Genomic DNA, 19,944 nt, shown 5'->3' with positions numbered 1-19,944 from the left:
TTAGAGCAAGTTCAGAGGGACAGCCACCAGGGTGCTTAGGGATCCAGAAACCAAGCACTATGAGGAATGGCTAAGGATGCTTTGCATGTTTAGCTCACAAAGGGGAAGACTTGGGGGAAAAGTGATTTGTGGTCTAGAAAAATCTCAAATGCTGACATGTGAAAGAGGGGATGGCCCATTGCTGAAAGCAGAGCAGGACAAGAACCAAGAGGTTGAAACAAACAAAAAAAGACTTCTGAGTTTTCCTGCCAAACTCTGAACCATATGGGCTAGGTTCACACACCAATGTATGCCTCGGTGTCTTGCCTACACATAGTCTTTCTCTAACCCAATTACCTAATCTTCAGTAGGCTCTTACTGTTGTATAGATCGCAAGGAGGGAGAAAAGCATGCATGTTACCCTCTCCTTTTTAAAAGAGATAATTAGGAAGAATTGTGCTACAGTACCTCAAGAGTGCACAGCTTGTCACCTACAGTAATTGTAACAGTAGTACTAATGTAGCGTTACCATATCCCAGCTGAAAAATTGCAGACAACTGCTGGAAGAGCAAAGAGATACAGCAACCTCTCCTTGGTTTTCTCCAGTGGTCATCTGAATTTTTGCAGCCCAGATACAGTAACTAAGTAACGGCCATTATTAAATTAAAGGGAAGAGGGTTAGATCCTGGCATGGTAAAGACTGAATCCTGGGCTGAAGGATAACAACTAGGGCTACCACATCAGGCCACCAATGAGTTGGAGTTTTCTTCCAACCTGTCTGGGTTCTTGCAGCTAAGATCTAGTGGCTGTAGCAGCTGAAACAAATGGAAAAGGGATGGATCTTCTGATAGAGAAAGCTGCATCTTGAAGGAAGGAACTAGAAAACAGACAAGCACTCATACTCAAAGTACTCCCACCCAGAGGCATTGTGGGTTGGGGGAGGAAAATGGGAATATGAGCACTGCATCATTGCAATCCAAGTTCTGCCTCTTTTGTACATGCACTATGATGTTATAAGCACGTATGAAAGGGGTGGAATTTCCATCATGCCGTTATGCCATTCATTTCATCTCTGGTTTCACCTATCTACCAAAGAACAAATGTGCAATTGGGCAGGAGAAAACACAGCAAAGGAACAAATTGGGAAATGTTATAGATATTCAGGTGGCAGAAAGTGGGGACTTGGGTAGGGAGAAAATGCAGAAGTTGGAAATAATATGGCAAGGCAATGGCTAGTGGAAAACATGGTGGGACTCCAGAATGGGATGGAAAGTACTGTAAGGCAGTGGATCTGAGCCAAATTACAATAAATATTCAAATCTGTGTGCTTGTGGAAGTGACTCGGAGATTTGCACATACCAAGTTTCAGAAACCTGAAAAGTATAGTTTCAGTTCAGAAAATCCATGTGCCAGAGGTGATAAATCTTGCCAAGCCTCCCTGATGTCCTGGCTGTAGTACAGTTGTATTTCTCTTTTACAGTTGTCAGCCTTCTTTGGAAGTGATGAGGGAGCCAGCTGTGAACCATCTGGCCTAATGAGAAGATCCCTACCAACTTGGAATTGCATTTAAGCAAGGTATAACAGAATGCCACAAGATTGGTGCTAATGTGGATACATTTGTTTTACTTAGTTTAGCTAATTACTGTAGATTGGCTATAAATGAACTAGCGGAGGTTGCTCCTTTCCAACAGTGAAATATGGTTTTGAGATTTGGTTTTTAGATAACAGCTTCTGAAAATACATAAAATAGGAATACTTTCAAAGTAGCCATCATTTCAATAAAACATTCACATACCCAATTCTTTACAAGTTGTAAGTACTATGTTTTCTATGAAGGATATAATCCAAAAAATCAAGGGAAGCAAGTCCTAGGGATAAGAAATAAGGGATCTTCTCCAAGTGGGATCAGAGAAGGAAATCTGTTCCACAGTTCCTTCTCCCTTAAACCAACAGGGGGAAAATCCAACATCTGGGCTGCCTTGATGATGGTGGAACGATCTTGCAAGGGTAAGCTACAGCTACTGCACCTGAACTGCAAAATGACAGATGACCATTACAGGATAACAAAGCCATAGATAACTCAAATTCATTGTTGTCAAGTGGTCATCTGGATTTTAGCGGTTCAGATATGGTAGCCCTGTTTCAACCCACAGCCTGGAATCCAGACTCCACCATTCTATCATCTAGCTCTCCTTCTGATGAATATAATTATTTGGATTACCATATCTGGTCTACAAAAATCTAGAAGACCACAAAATAGCAGCAAGGAGTAGAGTTTTCAGTATCCCTCTGTTTCCATCTAGTAGTTGTCCAGATTTTTGCAGACCTGATATGGTAGTCCTAATAAAAGCAGAATGTAATACAGGGATAGGTCAGATTACAAATGACCAGGCTCAAATTAGCCTACTTCAGACATATTATGTGAAGACTCAGCTCTCTGGAAAAGGGTCTAATGCTGGGAAAGGTAAAAGGAAAGGGAAGAAGAGGACAACCAGCAGCAAGGTGGATGGACTCAGTTACAGTGGCAATGGGCACACCATTAGGAGACCTGAAGACCAGGTTAGGGACAGATCATCATGGAGAAAATCTATCTTGGAAGATATTATTATTGGTGTATGAATATGGTTTTTGTTGCATTTTTACTGTATTTTTATTGTGTTTAAATTAATATTTATTTTTTGTTTTTACTGTAAGCCTCCCAGAGTCACTTCCTAGTGAGATGGGCAGTGACTAAATTTGAAATATAAATAAATAAATAAATAAATAAATAAATGTGGTTGTTAGAAATACAGTAAAAATGCAACAAAAACCAACACTGACTTGATGGCAATAATCAATCAGATCAGGTTATGCATTGGATGGCTGCCAGCATAGATGCATGTAAACATATGACTTTATGCTTCTGCATGTACCTTTTCATTCTAATACTCAGGCATGGATCATTTAACTTAGTAGAGAGCCAGTTGGTCTAGTGGTTAAGGCCCCAGGCTAGAAACCAGGAGACTGTGCATTCTAGTCCTGCTTTAGGCACAAAAGCCGGTTGGGTGACTTTGAGCCAGTCACTCTCTCTCAGCCCACGACATCAGGCTTGGTTGACAAGTTGGTCGGTAAATTCCTGTTGCAACCAATGGATCAATTTTGGTTGATCTGAAAAAGTAGACCCTGCACCTGTGGGAAAATGCTAGGAAGAACAAAAATTTATTTGGGACAATTAGGACAACATATCCTTATCAGAAGTATCCCCCACTGTTACTTGTGAGCATTTGCTGGATTGGATCTTCTATTTTCTGGACAACTTTCTGATATATGCTGACATACACTGGTTCACATTTGCCATATTGGTGCTTGTTTACCAAGATGAGAAAAGTATCTTTCTCAGCTGATGTTATCTGCAAGCATTTAGTGGAGATGGGGAAAAGACGAACAGATAAGTAAAAAGGAAATAAAGAGATAATACTGTGAGAATGCCTTTTCCAAATGTGGAAAAGAGATTATTTGCCATTAACATTGCTAAGAGAGAAAATGAGAATAAGTGAAAAAGGGCCAAATGTTCTTAATTCTGTCTTTTCTCCCCTCTCATTTTTTAAAAAAATCTTTGCTTCTTGTTCTTAGGACAAACCTCCATAACATTGATGCAGTCTAAATGAAATAAAGATAGCAGGAAATGGGATTGTTGTAATGAAGTTGCTGAAAATTACATTGGAAAACTCTAAGCTCATATCTGGGCATTATCACTCTGCCACAGCAAACTGGATGAGAGTTCTGTACAGTATAAACCAGCATTTCTCAACCTCTGCCACTTTAAGAGGTGGGGACTTTAAGTCCCAGAATTCCCCAGGCAGCATTCTGGCTAGGGAATACTGGAAGCTGAAGTCCATGCCTCTTAAAGTTCCAGAGGTTAAGAAATGCTGATATAAACAGATGTCTGGGAAGCAGAGGGGGGTTGTGTCAAAAAAGTCAAGATGTCAGCCATGTCCACATGACCAAAGCCTTCCCCCTTTTTTGTGTGGCAGTATTCTGATTATGCAGTTGAGGGACCTGCTATTTTGGCTTTTTTCACCCCCTCTCCTGCAGGCAAAACTCTGTAATATTGATGCAGTCTAAATGGATTGTGGGAAATGGAGCTGTCGTTATGAAATTGCCTCTGACAATAACCTTGAACTTCCTTTAGAGAGTTGTCTTGCAGTATGGAGAAAAAAAAATCCTGTTTCTTTCAGGGTCATTGTAGACATAGCATGGAAATGGAATATGTAACATTAGCTGCCACAGTAGTGGAAAATACAAATTCAGTGCTTAGAAATGTTTAGGAAATGAATTATAAATAAAACAGCCTCTATTCTCTTTATAATGATTTTTTTTTTTGAAGTGACAACCAAAAAGATAGAATTTTTAAAAACTTAAAAATAGAGAGAATACAGGTAGTCCTCACTTAACAACCACAACTGAGACCAGCAACTCCATCGCTAAGTGGTGTGGTCATTAAGCGAGACATCAGGTGACTGTGACTTGCAATTTTACTGCCAGCTTCTCCATTGACTCTGTTTGTTGGAAGCCAGCTGTGAAGTGCACAAATGGCAATCACGTGACTGTGGGACGCTGCGACAGTTGTAAGTGCCCTCTGATTATGAAGTGCCTGAATCTTGATCATGTGACTGCAGGGATGCTGTGACGGTCATAAGTGCAAGAGCCAGTTGTACAGTTTCTTTTTCACCACTTTGAATAGGGTTGCTAAATAGGGCAGTCATTAAGTGAGGACTAGCTGTACTCTCTGTTGGAATGCTGGAAATCTAGAGGATTTTGTGAAACAAACCTATTAGAGGCAGTGGCTCGGATACATCATAAGAAGCCTTCTGTGCACCTGGGCAGTAGGCTTCCAATTAAGAGACGACAGAGGCAACCCACAAGGAATGGGTCCTTCTAGCGTGCCCTGCTGGAAGTGCTTGATTGGGAGATCCTGACCTGATCTGGCAAAACCATGATTAAAAGCAGCTAACAACTGTAACAAAATAGGTTGTGTTATAGCTTACAAAATGGCCCAAACCCTTGCACTGTTGTTCCTAACCAGAGACAAATGTGGCAGCTTTTAGCATAGATATTGCACATAATTCATTTTCTTCCAGGGAAACTCACATTTCTCCTGCACCCCCTCCCCTTCCTTTCGCCCCTGAGTCTTTGCAGTCTCCCGCCCTCAGCAGCCATGCTTCTGCTTTGCCAATCCCTCGCCCCATCAAGAAACCCACAGCCCTTACCCATAGCCTGGAGTAACCATTAGGCAAAATAAGCCCATGCTTAGGGTGCCAAGGAAAGGGGGCCCCACAGAGCTTTTCCCCAGCTATCTTGCCCTTAACTCTTTCATTGCCACACTCAACTTCAGTCATTTTTTTTGTAATTGTCCTTATCTGCTGTGCTAGATTTTAATCTGCATTGTTAAAAAAACATGGTCTTTGGTATGGTGAGTGAGTAAAGTTTAAAAGTTTAGTTTGAAGGTGTCATCAAACATCACATTTGTTTCTGTCTGATGGCATGAGAGTTTCGTTTCTGTCGAGGGGCACCACTGTTGGACTGTGCTTCAGGCATCAGTTGGCCTTAATCTGGCCCCACTCATCCACCAGTCCCTTAGAAGTTTGCCTTGTGAGGCCCAGGAGCTAATTTTTGTTTTTATGACAGGAAAGCACATCAGAATTCCAGAAGACTTGCAGAAGGTTTCTATTCCTACCTCTTCAAGGGCAGAAAATCTCACTTGCCCCAGCAATATATCTGCTCTACCCAGTGACAAGATTTACCCATCATCCTAAAAATAGCTGCATTATGGCTTGGTACAATCCATAAAGTAAACAGGAAAACAAAATTTTCTGTTTGTATAAGAAATAATAAAACAGGGGCATTTAACTTTCTGCCGATTAGGGATTTTGCAACAGGTAAAGCAACTGTTTTCTAACATGGCAATTCTAGGAAAAAGTGGGATTCTGTTCAAAACATCACCTTGTTTACTTACATAATTTTTTCTGTCCTGGCTTGCTATGCATATCGATTTAATTGCATGCATGGACATTTCAGAAGGCTACTGTTTCAAAAACTTAAATAGAAAATGCTGGTTTTCAGAAATAACCGCATGGAAAGATTTGTGGAATTTAAATGTCAAATAAAACCAGGATTCTCTAAAGCTTTTTTTTTTTTCATCAAAGCTTTATTTTGACAAAATTGAAGCCTTCTGTACTCATTAGCTTCAGCAGTTTATTTTTGTTCAAATATATATTGTTTATATAAACAGTGAAAAGGCTTGTTACAATTTTTCAAAGAGTCTTGTGTGAATAAATGAATATGAAAAAGTTCTATTTCATGTACATATACTGATCAGTTTTGGCACAAATGTAGTACAATAAATGCAATTCTTCCCAAATAGTACACAGAACAATAAACAAGATCTCTTTCAGCAAAATTCTCATCCGCCGTGTGGTTTAGTCCCAATTCACACAAACATTCACAAGATCATTTTACTTTGTCAGTTTCATGACATGGGTCATCCATATCAATCTGCCCCCATGGGACAACCCTGGGAGCCTGAAACACTTTGATGGCACTTGATCACTCTCAGCCATTTTTTTAAAAAAAACCTGTCAAATGGCACCACATGAATATGCATTTCATAAGATGATTCACCTTATGAGCTTGAAAAAATTATACAATTTTGTGATAGTTTTGTCTCATCGGATACAGGGGATCTGACCTCTGAAGTTTCATATGAGAACAGATTTAATGTCTTAAATCGGAGCGCTCCATTCGATTTGCAAATGAAATGTTCAGAACCTTTTCATGAAAATGAAAAGACATTTCCCCCCCCAAAAAGGCATTACTACTTACAATGCAGAATTCAGGATTTACAGGTAATCAGGGCCAACAAATGTTCTGCATCAATAAAATGTAAACGTTATTTTCTGTATCATTTGTTTCTTCTATTTACCCCTGTTCTACTCAGAAAATAATAACAAGGAAAAGTAACCATGGAAGTCTTGGGGGCAAGGGGAAAGGAATACCCACACATATCCCAAAGTCTTTCTGCAAATTACATGAATTACATATTTGCAGCAGAAATGATGATATAATTATGTAAATGCATCATTTGCAGAATGACATTATGGCATACATGCCATGTTGAGGTAACTGTGGCTTGTTAGGCCTGGATATAACTAATGAATAAGATACAGCAGAAAATCAAACAATCCTGAAAGGTGCTTGTAGTCAGAGATTAAACTATGCATTATTAAATTATTAACTTGCAAACATAACAGAAATGTTTATATTTTTAATTCTTTCTCCCATTACAGTAAGTTGATTAAAGGCTTGTCTCAGTATTTTTTCTGATTTACATTATGCTTGGTTTGTTTTCTTATTTGACACTGAGATTACTCTGAAAGGCCTTTTCCTTGTTCTTTTTATATGATGAAACGGGGGACAGTTATTAATGATACCCAAGACTGACAACAGTTCTGGATTATCCATGTTGTAAACTGTACATTTGTCACATTTGTCTGAATCAAACTGTCTTCTCTCCATTTTATTAGATTTCTATGCCACCTTTTCTCCCTGAACGCAAGGTGGCTTCATAGGGTTTTCCCTTTGTTTTATCCTTGGAAAAACCTGTAAATGTAGGCTAAACTGAGAGTGACTGGATCACATTTGGCCAGGAACTACCATGGCCCAGTCCTAATCCAACACTTTAACTGCTACACCACACTGGCATATGCAGATGATCTGGGAAGCAGTCGACAGAACTTTTGTTAAGCAGAAAAGAGCCGAAATAAACTAAGTAGCTTACTAGTGAAACATTGATGAAGGTAGCTATTGCCTAAATATACGTATTTATGAAACTTCACAACAATTTGTTTTGGTACACAATTGCAATGGACGTTTGAGAGAAATGGGTAATGGATAATGGGTGAGGACTTTTCAGTTTTGAATGGGGCACAGAAATTGAACACAGTGCTTTACAAGGTAACACTAAGTTTGATATCTTCTTCAATACTTAGAAAGGTGATCACTGCTCAGAGTTAGTTACATGCAGAATTCTTAGATGTGGATAATCCATATCACTGTTTTCAACACAACATTTCCAAAATTTGCCTGAGCTCTCTCCGTTTGTCCCAATTCTGAATTCACATCAGCATGTAAAATACATATAGGATGGTTTTAATTGGCTTTCAATATTGTGGTTAATGAGGTAAGTTAAAGTTACATTGCAACTTCAATTTTCATGGTTGGGAGGGCAGGAAGAGAAGAGTACACAGTGGCTGTCCCCATTCACTCTTCCAACAGTCTGTTTTTTCAGTCTGTTTACTGTCTGAAAAACAAATCTTGAAGGAGGTAAGCCTGAGCCATGAGTAACTGCATCAGTGGTGATGGTAGGCATTATGCTAGTCAGCAGCAAGCAAAATATGGTCCCCAGTGGGAACTGGCAGACCTGAAAGTCACAACTGGGGATATGTGGCACTATGTAGCAAATGGGGAGCAGGATTCCCCCGTGTTGCCACAGAAGAAGGAGGCTGCCCATGAAGTGAGGATCCAGAGTAAGATCGTTGGATCACAGCTGGCTGGGTATGAATATATGGGCTGATGAAATGCAGTGGTGCCTACTTCAGCCTGACTGAGTCAGCAGTAACTAAGACAGAAGTTGGGAGTACATAAAAGCCATGAGGGTGGTTGGGCACATCTGATCTACAGAACTGCCCATCTTCTTGTGGATTAAATAATGTATCATACTTTCTATTTCCTCAGTCCCCACCATTGCTATCTGTAAATCTGCTTTTGTTTTAAATGGGATGTACAATCCAAGTGGTATTTGTCAGTGCTCTCAGAAGACAAAGGAAGTATTTCCTCTGGAATATCTTAATTTATTTTTGCTAAAAGATAGAAGATGAATTATGCAAAATCAAACTGCTATCTCCCGAGAAGTCTTTCCAAATGCTCCTTGTAGCAACTGATCAATTAGACATCATTAGGCATTTCGTAAATTGCAATTAAGCACACATAGAGTTGAGAATTCAACTGCAAAAATAAATCCCAAACAAGCCACTTATTAGAAAGAGGTTTCAAGAGGTGATACATTGATTCTTCTTCCAAGAAATGTCATAAAGAATCCGGGAAGAATGCCCTTTAAGGAGGCCTTAAATGAAATTCAAGGCAGCAACTCTTCCATTTTTGTAAAGTTAAATTAATACATTCATACATTAATAAAGCTATGTGAATCACATCAGATGCAGTTTTGTCTTGGTCTGCGCGGAAACTTTCAAGTGTGGTGTTGGTCACTGACTACTTATATTAGACTAATTAGTTCTGATCCTGGATGCCAAGAAAAAAAATCTGAACCTCTTATTGCTGTGAATGAGAACTATGACATAGACATCCTGTTTTACAAGGACCGCATACATCTGGGGGGGGGGGGGGAATCCTGAAAAAGACCCTTGAAACACAAAACATTTAGAAGTAATTAAAATACCACCTGGTCTTTTTCAATGAAAATGTTGTTTCTAGCATGCAGAAGTTCAGTTTTTTAAAGAGAAAAGAGAGGGTGAATTGATACAGTCCTATTGAGAGACTACATTTCTCCACAATGGTTTGTTTGGGTCCTCCCTCACTGCTTAACCAAGGTAGTACAAGACAGAGAGAAACTTACTCTACTGAAATATAGTAATACTATACAAAAATGAAGAGGGTTCCTCAAGTTCTCTGTCAACGCAAATGTGTCTATGAGCACTTCTACATGAGGACTCAACTGTGAGTTCAAAAAGTAGTTCAGGACCTCTGGGATCCCTCTGGATTGGCTGGTTTGGCAGCTTAGCTGATTTATTACTGGCTCCGCTTATGTGCAACCCCAATTACAAATCTCAAAAGAAGGATTTCTCTTTGCAATGGTGAAGTTCTGCCAAGCTTGTGGACAGTCCATTCCTGCATTGAAGGAAACCTCCCTCTCCCTGGCTCCTGATCTTGATCAAGTTTTTTTTTTTTTTTTTAAGAGAATGCTGGATTGACTCAGCAGGGGTAAAATTAAGAGGCTCTCTCTCCCCCTTCCTTTGATTTAATCGGTAGCTTGTTGTTGGTGTTTGTGTTTGTTTCTTTTGTGTGGACGATGGGCGCTATAATGAATTCCACTTCCTGCAACCTAAAAAAGTATGCTTTTGCTTACAACGTATTGCCATAGGGTTTCTACCTGCAGCCAACTCCCATTACAGGTGCTGGGAGAAACGTTGGGTTGCAACCGTCCCACCCAAACTCACAGAATGGGCATACTCTGGACCCCCTCAGCAAAAGAACTCCAACTAGCGGGGTCTAGAAGGCGGGCTTCTCTGCGGTAGCCCCCGCCCTTTGGAACATCTTGCCCCCGGAGGTGAGACAGGCCCCCTTACTCCCAGCCTTTCGGAGGGATTTGAAGACCTGGCTCTGCCATCTGGCCTGGGGCAGGGAAGGAGGTAATCAGAAATGGGGTTGGCTAGCCCCCTAGAGGCCTAGTGTGGTTTCCATCGGCCTCTTGGATTTTTTTTCTCTTCTTTCCATTTGTGTAGATGTGTCTTTTTATAAATTTTAATTATGTATTTATTTGTTTTAATTTGATGTAAACTGCCCAGAGTCCCCCTTTGGGGGGAGATGGGTGGGGATAAGTCTACTAAATAAATAAATAAATAAAAATGGATGACATTCTCTCATCCCACCTTCACAACTCTTAGTGGGGTTTCCAATAACATGAAAAAATGATGGTCTGGTAGATTTTTCTTTTCTTTTTATAAACAAACAGACAACACACCCTGAAAAGGAGAAAGGCATTTCATCGTTTCAGGTTTGCAGTGAAGGTGAAGAGGGTTTCTGCTGCTCCAAAACTGGCATGAGCATAAATGAGACTGAATGACATTTTTTACAAGCTCCTAATGATCAGTTGGTGGGATAGCACTGATGGACTTGTTCTCAGTATTTCAAGATTATAGCATGAGTGAAGACTATAGGCTGATGGTTCTTCAAACCATTTGGGGGAGATTTGGGTGTTGTATGGAAGTTCTCTGTATGATTCTCTCTCAAATCATCTTCAGAAGGAATTAAAAGGCAATTTAATCACATTTTCGCTCCAGCCCAATGATTATTCATTCCACTCTCTTCTGGACTAATCTTCACAACTGGATTTTGAATGGCATTATTCCAAAAATTGGGCATAGCCAGAATACTAAATTTGATTTAATTAATCTAGATGAAATGGATGAATTAACATGTAATTAAAATTAAATAGAGTTAAATAATTACACTAAATGTAACTCCCTACATATTAAACATTCCCCCCTTCTGTTACATAAAAATTATGATATATCTTTTGAAGGTATTTTGGTGGTTGCCCTCAAAATTTTGCAGGATCACAGGGAATGCACTGAAAAGCTGAGGGGCTTTGTTTTGTTCTTATTTTACAGTGGGGGGGGGATTGTATCTGTATAATTATCAGTTGTATAGCTGACCATTATATCCAAAAGGATATTTTTCCAACCCTCATAATTCTGCCAGGTTATAGGTCCTAACTGTCCAGCTGTTTTTTTTTTTTTAATCCTATAAAGCAAGAATGTGTTGTTGGTGCACAGAAGACTTTTAAGTTCAAGAACCTTCGAAGGAGAAATATAAAACTAACTGACTCACTACTAGCATGGAATTATACTGGGTAAGTACAGACATGGGAAGTTCTGGTGGGGCAGAAGATACAAGAAGATAGGTTGAAGCCAAAACTAGATGCCAAGAAACTGGTCATTTCCTTTTTAAATACGCACCTAAAACAGTAAAGTATGAACGTGACAAATATGCTTCAAAACATGATTTATATAAGTACCTGACTAAAGAAAGTAGACTGGTTGTGACTGCCAGTTCAATATATTCTCAGCAGTAATTCTGAATTTACTGCTAGGTACCGTAATGCCTCAGCAAGTGACCACACATGGTAACATATGGCTGACCAGGGAAGCCAAGTAAGATTGGATCTGGTTAATATTTGGATAACAAACCATCAGGAAATGTCTAAGCTATAAGCTAGACTTGGAAACAAAAATAAAGAAATTTTTAAAAAGGCAGTAGCAGTGATTATTAAGGAAAATTTCATGAATAATCACCATGAGTCAAGCTCAATGTGAAGGAGACTTCACTTTTTGCTTACTTTTTGTAATCCCTCCAAGGAAGCTGAAACATATCCTAATATAAGATACAACTGTTGTTTCAGAGTCATGCCTTGAACTGTGAAGTGATCAACATCAGTCTTGCTATGTCATTCCTATCAACAGCAATCAGTTCTGATGCACTGATTCCAACATTCCCACACTGAGGATTTTCTGCTTAGGATGTTTTGGATGTAGAAAGTAGAGATTCCTGGTGGAACTTCTCCACTGTAGCCTTATGCTCACCCCTACAAGTGTCCTCCTGAGGACGTAGCACAAGAGAGATGGAAGTTTCTGCTGTAACATTGGATGTAGCTCAATGCTACCAGCATGAGGATGATTTAATAACAGAACCAAGTTAATGCCCGTAAGTGTGAAGAACACAATTGTCAAAATGTACGCAGGATAAAGAGAAATGAAGGCAAATAGGCCTCTCTTATCTTAGCATTCAACTGCACATAAAATGGTATATTGTATACTATAGCCTCACATTACATTAATAGTAGTTTGTAATGGAAATGACTCACCAGGAGACATGCTTCTGATGAAAAGGGTAAATATCTGAATCACACAGCAATGGTAGAGTCAAAATGAGATGTTATACTCCATCCCTGAATCCTGCAGAGATTATCTCTGAATGGAGTAGAGTGATCACAATACACTCATGCTTTTTTTTTTTAAATTGGAGACCTCTAAAACTAGGATTACAATCAATCCCAGCATTGTCAAGGATCTCAAGTAACTTCAACTGATTAATAAGTCCTTGAAAGGTTATTCATAACACTTCTTTTTTTTTTTGCAAGCAAGAGATCTTGTCATTCCTGTTCCACTGTAATATTAAATCTTTCCGAAAGAAAGAGAGTTGTAGGGTGCACATTCTTTTTTTGATGTACAGCAGAAATACACATGCATATCAGCACAATCAAAGATGAAGACAGACTCCTAAACTACAGTCCACTTTGGGTACTGTTTGATCTTCTGAGGTAAAAATGTTATTTCAGTCTAATATGGCACATATCTCATCTACACAATTACATCACAAACAAAAGATGGCCTTAGCATGGCATTGTAGCACACCATTCTTCTAACAATTAAGTTTTGCTCCAAGTAGGATGATGTACTTAATATTTTACTAAGTTAACAATGACATTGCCTTAATATACAATATATAATAAACTCTAAGCACACCAAATAGGTATGATTTTTTTTTTATAAATCCTTGATTAAATATACTTATCTACCAATGACACTTTATATGTATAGAGACTGGTAAAAATATATAGATATGTATCCAGACTTTTGTTTCATACAGTTTAGAAATCATTCATCCATCTGCCAAGTAGAAGGAGCAGACTGCAGAGGAAACAGGTTCCACAAGGATAGAAGTTCTCAGACAAGGAACCAAGATTAGGCTTGTTTCATGTTCAGGAACCAAACAGCTCTCAAAATCCAGACTGTGTGTGAAAATCAGATGTCTCAAAAAATACACCAAGGAATGGTATTTAGCTTCTTGCTTCTACGTATAACGATTCCTTTTTTTCACAGTAAATTATTTTATAATCTCTGTTATGAACTGTGGCCAGGTTTGTGGCAATCTTTTCAACCAGTGAATCTGAGTTACAATGTCTACAGATCTTATCTTGCTAAATGAAAACTGCGGGAAACTAATAAAGCAGTATGGCAGCTGAAATATGGCTTTGTATAAAAATGATGACGTCTATCTAGGATCTGATTTTTGTTTTTGTCTGAGTTCGTTCTGTTCTTTTATAGTGCCTTCAACTGGCACATTAATGGCCACTCTATTTTTTTTTTCCTGTACTATATTCCTATCATTACTTACAAATGCAGAGAGAAGGAAAAGACTATTTACAAACAGGTTGGCACTTAAGAGAATATATTATTGATATTTTCTCCTGTTTATTTTTTTCCCCCACCCTGTTTTCCAGCTCAGTGGTAGCTAGGATGCCTGGCAAAACCTGCTGCCTCATTACAATATGCTACGTTAACATGAAAAATAGGATTCCAGCTTGTACATTCTTTTTCAGTGGATGGCTCTGAAAAGCAATACCTTCCACCCTAATTCATATTTGATGCTCAGACTGCTAGTCAAGCGAAAGCAATGGCTGCATGTTTTCTTCTTCATTTTTATCCATGCGCTTGAGCACTCCAGGATCCACAACAGATTGAGACCTAGAAAAATATTAAGCAAAGGCCTGTGGTGACTCATTTTAACAACAACAAAAAGGCAAGCTCCATCGCATTATAAAATAGCAAGTCTGTAACCAGAAAATCTGCTCAAGGAATAGGATGGATGTTGCAAGTCCCTCTTGAAAAGAAATCAGCCATGTTTCCTAATGCAGAGATGAGAAAATTGATCCAAAGATCAGATTTGGCCAGCAGGCCTCTCCTTTCAGTCTATTGTGGCTTTTGCTGATATGCCTTCCCCACCTAAATGCCAACCTTCTTTTTTAAAGGCAAGCAAAGCTGGTTCAATTTGAAGCCGCCACCAAGATGGGTGGGAGTGATTTTCTTCCCAGTTACCTCCCTCACAACAGCCTTTGCTGCTAGGGGTGGTAAAGGCTGAATGAAGTTTGACTCCATGTTGTTAGGGAGCACTTTTCTGCCTCTTCTTTTGTGTGCCCCCTGCTCTCCATTCCTAGGAGCCCTTAACTCAAAAAGCTTCTCCTACAGCTAGGAAGACAAACTGATGAACTAGAACAAAGTGCATATGAAAGTTTCCAGCTGAAAGTCTGTACAGGAATGGGCAAGGGTTGGTTAGGGAGGAGCCTTCTATACCATCCATCTGAAAGGGGTTTTTAGGGGCGGGGTGGGGTTCCATCAAACAGCTGATGGGCAACTGGCAGCTTGCACAGGGTGACAATGCTGTGAGGGAAAGTCCCCAGCTTGTTGTACGTGAATGAAAAACAGTTGCAAAGGGCTCTGTTACAAGGTTACAAGGCCTAAATGAGGGTGTTGTAGCATTTGCCAGGAGGGAAGTGGGCAGTTCAAGCAGAATTAGGCATCGATGCTGTCCTCCAGCAAAGCTCAGCTCAACAAACTCAGAATATTTCACAGCTCAGCAACCAACTGCAGTCACAGTGGAACCATAAGGCTCTTCTGTATTCAGATCTCAGCACAGCAGTGCAGATCTATATGCAATTCCTTTCCCAGCAACACTGTCTAAATTTGAATTGAAAGATTTGTGCAGCATCTAGACAAATGGGTGTGGGAGTTGCAAACTTGTTCATAGGGGAGGTGCAAGTTGGTATGATGAATGCATGCTAACTATACCCTTGTGCTTCCCTTGCTTTATGCTAGGGTTATGTTCTTGCAAAACCTTGCCTAAAGTGAATGCATCTACAATAACGTGACGGAAACCTGTGTATGTATGAGAAAACATACCTAATTACACAGGTTTCAACCTAACACGCAGTTTCAAAGCTGACCTTTAAAATCATCTGATCTCCCACTCCAACTCCTCCTTAAACTAAATGGTTCCCTCTATCAGTTTTATTTTCACTGCCTAAATAAATGATAATTGAGTTCTAACAATGGAAACCAGCTGGTGGATGCTCTGGTTTCCACATTCAGAGGCTAGAGATCATGAAGTGAGAAATGAGTGACAGGTATCACCAAATGCAGTGGGAATAATAATCCACAATGATGGGGTAGGGGAAGGGGGAGGGGGGAGGGAAAGCATAAGCAACAAGGACAGGCAGTTGAGAGGATTCAGCCCAAGGCCTTGGAGGACATGTACTAAATTTACCAGGATGGGCATTCTTTAGTTCCTAACCTTAGGGAAAACATTCAGTGTGGCTTGTACAGGTACAGCAAATTTCCCAGGTCTGACAAATTTGCAAAAGTTGTTTTTCTCCCTCTCTTTTCCAGTACTCTCTTTTTTGGTGGAACTGCCTGAAGAATGAAAAGTGAATTGGTTGGTCTCCCATCTGATTATGCACAGGACTGTCCCATAGCATAATCATGCATAGATGCATGATAAATGTATCTCTATGTAGAGTATCTCTATATCCAGACAGGGAACATCTTCACACCATAACTCTGCTCTATTTCCTTCTTCCATGCTCCGTTCCTCCTTCTATATGGAGAAAAGGAGTTTTCCTCCTTACAAATGGGGGCGTGGAGCAATTGTTCTGATCTGAATAAGACTGGGAGCAATTCTTTCATCCTCCATGTAGAGAGGGACTGAGAGGAGGGTTGACCTGCCTTCCAAGCAAAGGAAGGAATACCAAAGGATGGTGTTCAAGGAGGAGAGAAGGGGTTCCAGATTGCCATGTGAGGAATCTGATCCTGGAGATGAACTTAGTTTCGCATCCCTAATTTCCTGGAATGGCCCCATGATGTAAGAGAAAGGAATCAGTATTTAAGAGCAGTCATTTGACCTGGGAGATCACCTAGGCATCTCTTGCTTCAGAAGGCATCATTAACTCACCTCTTCATGGATTTGGGTGAGAGCTCCTTTTCAACTTCTTTTGCAGAAGTGTTATAGGAGTCCACACTGTATTCACTGTCATCATCATACTCATGATCTAGCAGTGTTCTTGCCCATGTGCCCATGTCGTAAGGTGGAAGCATTCCTCCAAATTCAGAAGGAAGAATTTCAGGATGAATCAACTGGTGCAGGCTGTTGAGGTTGTTTCCATGGAGAAATATCTAGGCAAAAGAAGAATAAAATACACTGTAAAAATATCAGAATCTGTAATAATAAATATGGCTATCTGAAAAAGTGATAGCTCATAGATATGGTTAGATAGTCTTTATCACAGACAATTTTCCAAATGTTCCAGAAGATAAATGTCCAAATGTTCCAGAAGTGGTTACCTGAAGATGCTGCTTTAGGATTACTCATGTTTCTACTTCCAAACAGCATTTGGGATCCAATGAACATGAATCCTGTTCTATAATCCAAAGAGCTCTGAGCACATCCTTCTCAAAGGACATGACCAGAGCACAAGGCAAATTATGGGGAACATTCAAGGTTACTTTGTGCTACACCATGTCAGGGTGCCTGATGCTCAAAGGGGAAAATGGTACCCACCTAACTTGTGGCTGCTATCTAGGAACTCTGTTTATGCATCCTTAAGGTTTTCAGCCACCTTTATGAATTACTACCTTGTATCTGTTAAGAGGCTTGTGCAGCCCAATGATTCAGAAGAGCCAGGGTCACCCAAGGTCACAATGCAGTGACAAGTAGGGCAGAATGACGAAAACAGTATTGCATTGGCACAATACAAGCTCCACCCCATTTGTAGTGCATCATGAAATTGCATGCATATCCAACAGGGGCAGAGCTTAAGGCCCAATCTGTTCCCTTTTTGATCTGAAGCCTTCAGATGTCCGTGATCCAATAGATAATGAAAAGGCAAAAAAGTTCCAAAAAAAATTGTGGATAGCCTTTAAAAACATATTAGGCCACCCCCTCTGCCTACTGAAGAATGAGTATAATGATCAGGATGGATCAGAATAAAATACAGAGCAACAGCTGAACAAGAGGCCAAAGGAAGACAAGGTGGCGAGATAATATCACTGATGACAGGAGTGGAAGCTTATAAGAATTCAGAGAAGTTACTGACAGACGATCCATTGGGTCACAAAGAGAAGCAACTGAAAAATTGAAGAAATTAACAACTGCCTTCAGCTTCTATAGCAGAATTTGGTATTATTCCTCCAAAGAGCAAGCCGATTAAATTCTCCATTTCAAGTTGCTTTTGAAATTTGGCTGCAGATGAAAAAAAGACACCTTGGGACTGTAGCAAAAGGCATGGTTTTTGGGAGAATGTATACATGTCTCTCAGTGTGTAGGCTTAATGGTGTTTTCAGCTTGGGCTTAAGGTTCACATCAAAAGTAGAATTATTATTATTATTATTATTATTATTATTATTATTATTATTATTTACCATTTTTACATGTGGAGTTACAATACAGAAAAATGAAGTGAACATAACCCTAGAGTTCAACCACCACTTCTCTTTAAGCTGTTGGGTGAGATTCCAATGAACATGTTCATCATGGACTATAAGTGAATATATAGAAACAATACTTTTTACTAAGATTATATAGCTTTTTATAAATAATTAATAATTGCTATTATTAGCAATTCTCCCATTGCAGAACAGAGTCTTTAAGATGAACCAAGTCTGCTTAGGCAGCTGTGCAAATAACTATACAGCTTTTAATAAATGGGATCGGTTTGTGTTGTTCATGAGAACAGTGAGTTGAAAATCCATTTCTTTTATCCTTTGCTGTGTTCTAAAATTTGTTAGTATTAATGTTTTATCTGCCATATGTGTAATTAAAAAAAAGTCACAAAACAAGACATTGGAAACATGTATTTGTTCTTTAGTTTTCAAGGCTATCAGTCCTTTCATAAAGTTATGAAATATGATGGAAACACAGAAGAATACAATTACCCTCTTCCTTGTCTTTTCCTTTAAAAATGGGCGTATAACTGTATAAAGGGCATGAATGTACCATGGCTGATTGACAAAATGAATTCCTCCAAATCGAGCTGGAAAACTGTCCTAGAAGAGAACATAAAACAAACAGGAGATATTTTATCTTTTTTTGCAACTTTCTCTACATTGCTAGCAGTGCTGTGAGGATAGCATCACACACATTCATCCTCACAATAACCCTGTAGCCAGGTTTCACTAAACGATTGTGATATGCACCATTACAGATGAGTTGTATGGTTAAGATCATGTCTTAAGGCTAGAGACTTTCTTTTGCAAGCTTACTAACCAAAAGTAGTAATTGTAGTCTTTCATTCCAAGATAGTAATTCTGTATCCCAGCTACAAATTTAGGACAAGAATTCTAATAAAGAGAGAGGAGGTTTTCTGCCAAGCAACAATGTACATATTTTCAGTCTACATTATTCACCATCATATCATCATTCCATTGTATATACCCACATTTACTTGCATTTAACTTTATTTCAAAGAATGATGATGTTTTCACTTACAGTATGTCCTTAGGCATCTTAGGAATCCTTGATCAAAAATTGGAGGAGGGAAGGAGAGGATTTAAATGTTTTAATAAATTAACACAGCAGCTTGTTTAATTCCATGTTAAATTATTTATGCATATAACTGTTGGGTTTCAGATGAATAACAGAAGTGTGAAAAACGCATGCTTATTTATTATTTTATCAACGTTATATTTATACAGTAGTTCTTTCCTGCCAGAATACAAGATGGTTTGGAAATGGTTCTATCCCATTTTATCATAGAATGTGTGAGTTGGAAGGAATCTTAAGGATCACCACGTCCAATCTCCCTGCTCAGTGCAGAAATTTTCTAAGCCCTCCCCAACTGGTATCTCTCTACTCTTAGCTGATCACCTCCAATGAGGTTCTACATAGTGTGTTCCACTGCTCAACAGCTCTTAGTGTCAAGAAATTAATCCAAACATTTGGCCTGAACTTCCTTCCTTTTCATTTCAATCCTTCAATCATTCTGCTCTCAATTTCAACAGAGAACAGAGCTGCCCTTTCTTGCATGTAGCCAGCTTTTAGATATTTGAAAACTGCTGCCATATCTTCCCTCAGTCTTCTGTTTTGTAAGCTAAACATCCACAGCTTTTTAAAACATTCAGTTGACAGCCTGATATCCAGCCCCCTCACATGGAGGTAACTCTCCTTTGAACCAACTTCTTCATGTCCCTTTTAAATAAATATGGTACCAAGAACAGTACTCCAAGTGCAGATGAATCAGCAGAATGCAATGGATCTATCACCTCCTGTGATCTGGATTCAGTACACTGGCCTTTTTAGCTG

The 19,944-nt window shown here is 39.3% G+C and overlaps 1 protein-coding gene across 1 annotated transcript in view; it reads right to left on the bottom strand.

Annotated features, from left to right (window-relative positions):
• Positions 1-6,783: 6,783 nt before the first annotated feature.
• The window catches only part of CLVS2 (clavesin 2), a 51,810-nt gene continuing 38,649 nt past the window's right edge, over positions 6,784-19,944 (bottom strand). The window contains exons 3-5 of the mRNA XM_007440346.3: positions 18,579-18,689; positions 16,600-16,820; positions 6,784-14,339 (exon numbers count right to left, since the gene is read on the bottom strand). Of these exons, the coding sequence (XP_007440408.1) occupies positions 14,252-14,339; positions 16,600-16,820; positions 18,579-18,689 (420 nt within the window). The 3' untranslated portion in view covers positions 6,784-14,251. The remainder of the gene's footprint in view (positions 14,340-16,599; positions 16,821-18,578; positions 18,690-19,944) is intronic.

The sequence above is a fragment of the Python bivittatus genome, unplaced genomic scaffold (assembly GCF_059951505.1).
Source record: "Python bivittatus isolate LINGU-HERP-01145 unplaced genomic scaffold, Pbiv_v1 ctg000020_np1212, whole genome shotgun sequence".
NCBI classification, from domain to species: Eukaryota; Metazoa; Chordata; class Lepidosauria; order Squamata; family Pythonidae; genus Python; species Python bivittatus.
This window is presented reverse-complemented; position numbering and strand designations above follow the sequence as displayed.